The 1,384-nt window shown below is 35.8% G+C and overlaps 1 protein-coding gene across 1 annotated transcript; it reads right to left on the bottom strand.

The window, feature by feature from the left end:
• Positions 1 to 250: 250 nt before the first annotated feature.
• Positions 251 to 1,034, bottom strand: LOC121982490. The gene is made up of 3 exons (XM_042535629.1): positions 847 to 1,034; positions 464 to 726; positions 251 to 381 (listed from the first exon to the last, which is right to left on the bottom strand). Exons 1-3 carry the CDS (start codon positions 983 to 985, stop codon positions 304 to 306), a joined length of 480 nt encoding a protein of 159 aa, XP_042391563.1. The 5' UTR covers positions 986 to 1,034; the 3' UTR covers positions 251 to 303.
• Positions 1,035 to 1,384: the final 350 nt, after the last annotated feature.

The following is a 1,384-nucleotide window of genomic DNA, read 5'->3' as shown; positions in this document are numbered from 1 at the left end:
TTTAATTACATCATTATCTTTCTAATACGTGAGAAATCAACTTTTTTCTTTTGTACTAGAGCAATCTTGAATTGAAGTATTGCCCATTAGACTAAAAATAGCACTTTTATTTGAGGGAAACAATATAGAAAACAATGACTTTTATCTCAATCACAAATGAACTCGCACCATTATCATAATTGTGACTTTGACACGCAAACATACAAATACATAAGAAAAAAAAAGCAATGCTGACTTTGATACACAAACATACCAGCAATAATACCGATTACTTTTATTGGACACCATTGTTTTTTGTTTTTTTTACCTTGGTCCAGAACTACAACCATCAGCAACTAGCATGAAACCCGGAGCCTCCAGCATCTCCAGGCTCATAGTACACTGAAATAAAAAGCCACTTCGTACATAAATTTTAATGTTAATCAATTTTAAATATTTATTTTATTTCTAACTTCACCATTACCAGCACTTCGATTCTTCTTTTTTCTCTTTGTAATCTTTTTTCTCTGGGTTTTCTCTTTGAAATCTTTTTTCTCTTTGTAAATTTTGTTTTTTGAAATTCGGGAACTCCCATCATTGGTACCCTGCCGGAGTAAGGTATTCGAAGGACGTGTCTAATTGAATTGATCGCATCGCCGGCCTCATTTTGTAACTTCTCAAGATCAAAGTGACCCTCGACTATCACCGACCCATTGCGATACTGTAGCTCGATATCTTGACCCGAGGCTGTCACCGAAGCAGAGAGGGAGAGAGAGGGGGAGCGAGGTGTCAATTAAATGTCCATTGCATGATAATAACATAATATAATATAGACTGTATTTTAATTAAGCAAGAAATTAGCCAAACCTTGAAGCTTTTCTATGACGCCTTTTATCTTTTCCAAACGCATTTCTGGAGACTTAGCCTTCGTCATCTCGTTACTAGTTGGCGAAACGGGATCTGAAGACGAGTGAGAATCGCCCACCTTCTCCTTCTCCTTCTCCATTCCGTTGCAATTGCTGGATCAGAGGAAATTAAGGGAGAATCCGATCCCCCGTATTTATAGAATGATTAATCATCTTAGATGTCAGAGGAAACTTCCTAGAACCTGCAGCGCGATATGAATGAAAAGAAACCACTTTCTGTCGACAAACAAATAATATACAAAATATATCGAAAGAAAAGTAGACCAGAGTTGTTTCTTAATTTGACATAGGTGATTTACTATAAGGCTTCGTTTGATAAGGATGTTAGGATTAAGATTGAATTGATTAGGATAAAATTAGGGGTAGGATTAATAATCACTCTCCATGTCTAGGAATTGTGAATCTTACTCCTAATCAATCCTAATTCTACCCCTAATCAACCCTATCAAACCACATATTAATAACTTTTTGAAAACATA

Source organism: Zingiber officinale, chromosome 1B (assembly GCF_018446385.1).
Source record: "Zingiber officinale cultivar Zhangliang chromosome 1B, Zo_v1.1, whole genome shotgun sequence".
NCBI classification, from domain to species: domain Eukaryota; kingdom Viridiplantae; phylum Streptophyta; class Magnoliopsida; order Zingiberales; family Zingiberaceae; genus Zingiber; species Zingiber officinale.
This window is presented reverse-complemented; position numbering and strand designations above follow the sequence as displayed.

Bases quoted from the DNA above. Each gene is read 5' to 3' on its own strand.
- LOC121982490 (XM_042535629.1), bottom strand. From the start codon at position 985: ATGGAGAAGGAGAAGGAGAAGGTGGGCGATTCTCACTCGTCTTCAGAT. The intron at 727-846 runs GTTTGGCTAATT...CTTCGGTGACAG, and splicing joins CGTCATAGAAAAGCTTCAAG to CCTCGGGTCAAGATATCGAG. The intron at 382-463 runs GTAATGGTGAAG...TTTTTATTTCAG, and splicing joins AAAGAAGAATCGAAGTGCTG to TGTACTATGAGCCTGGAGAT.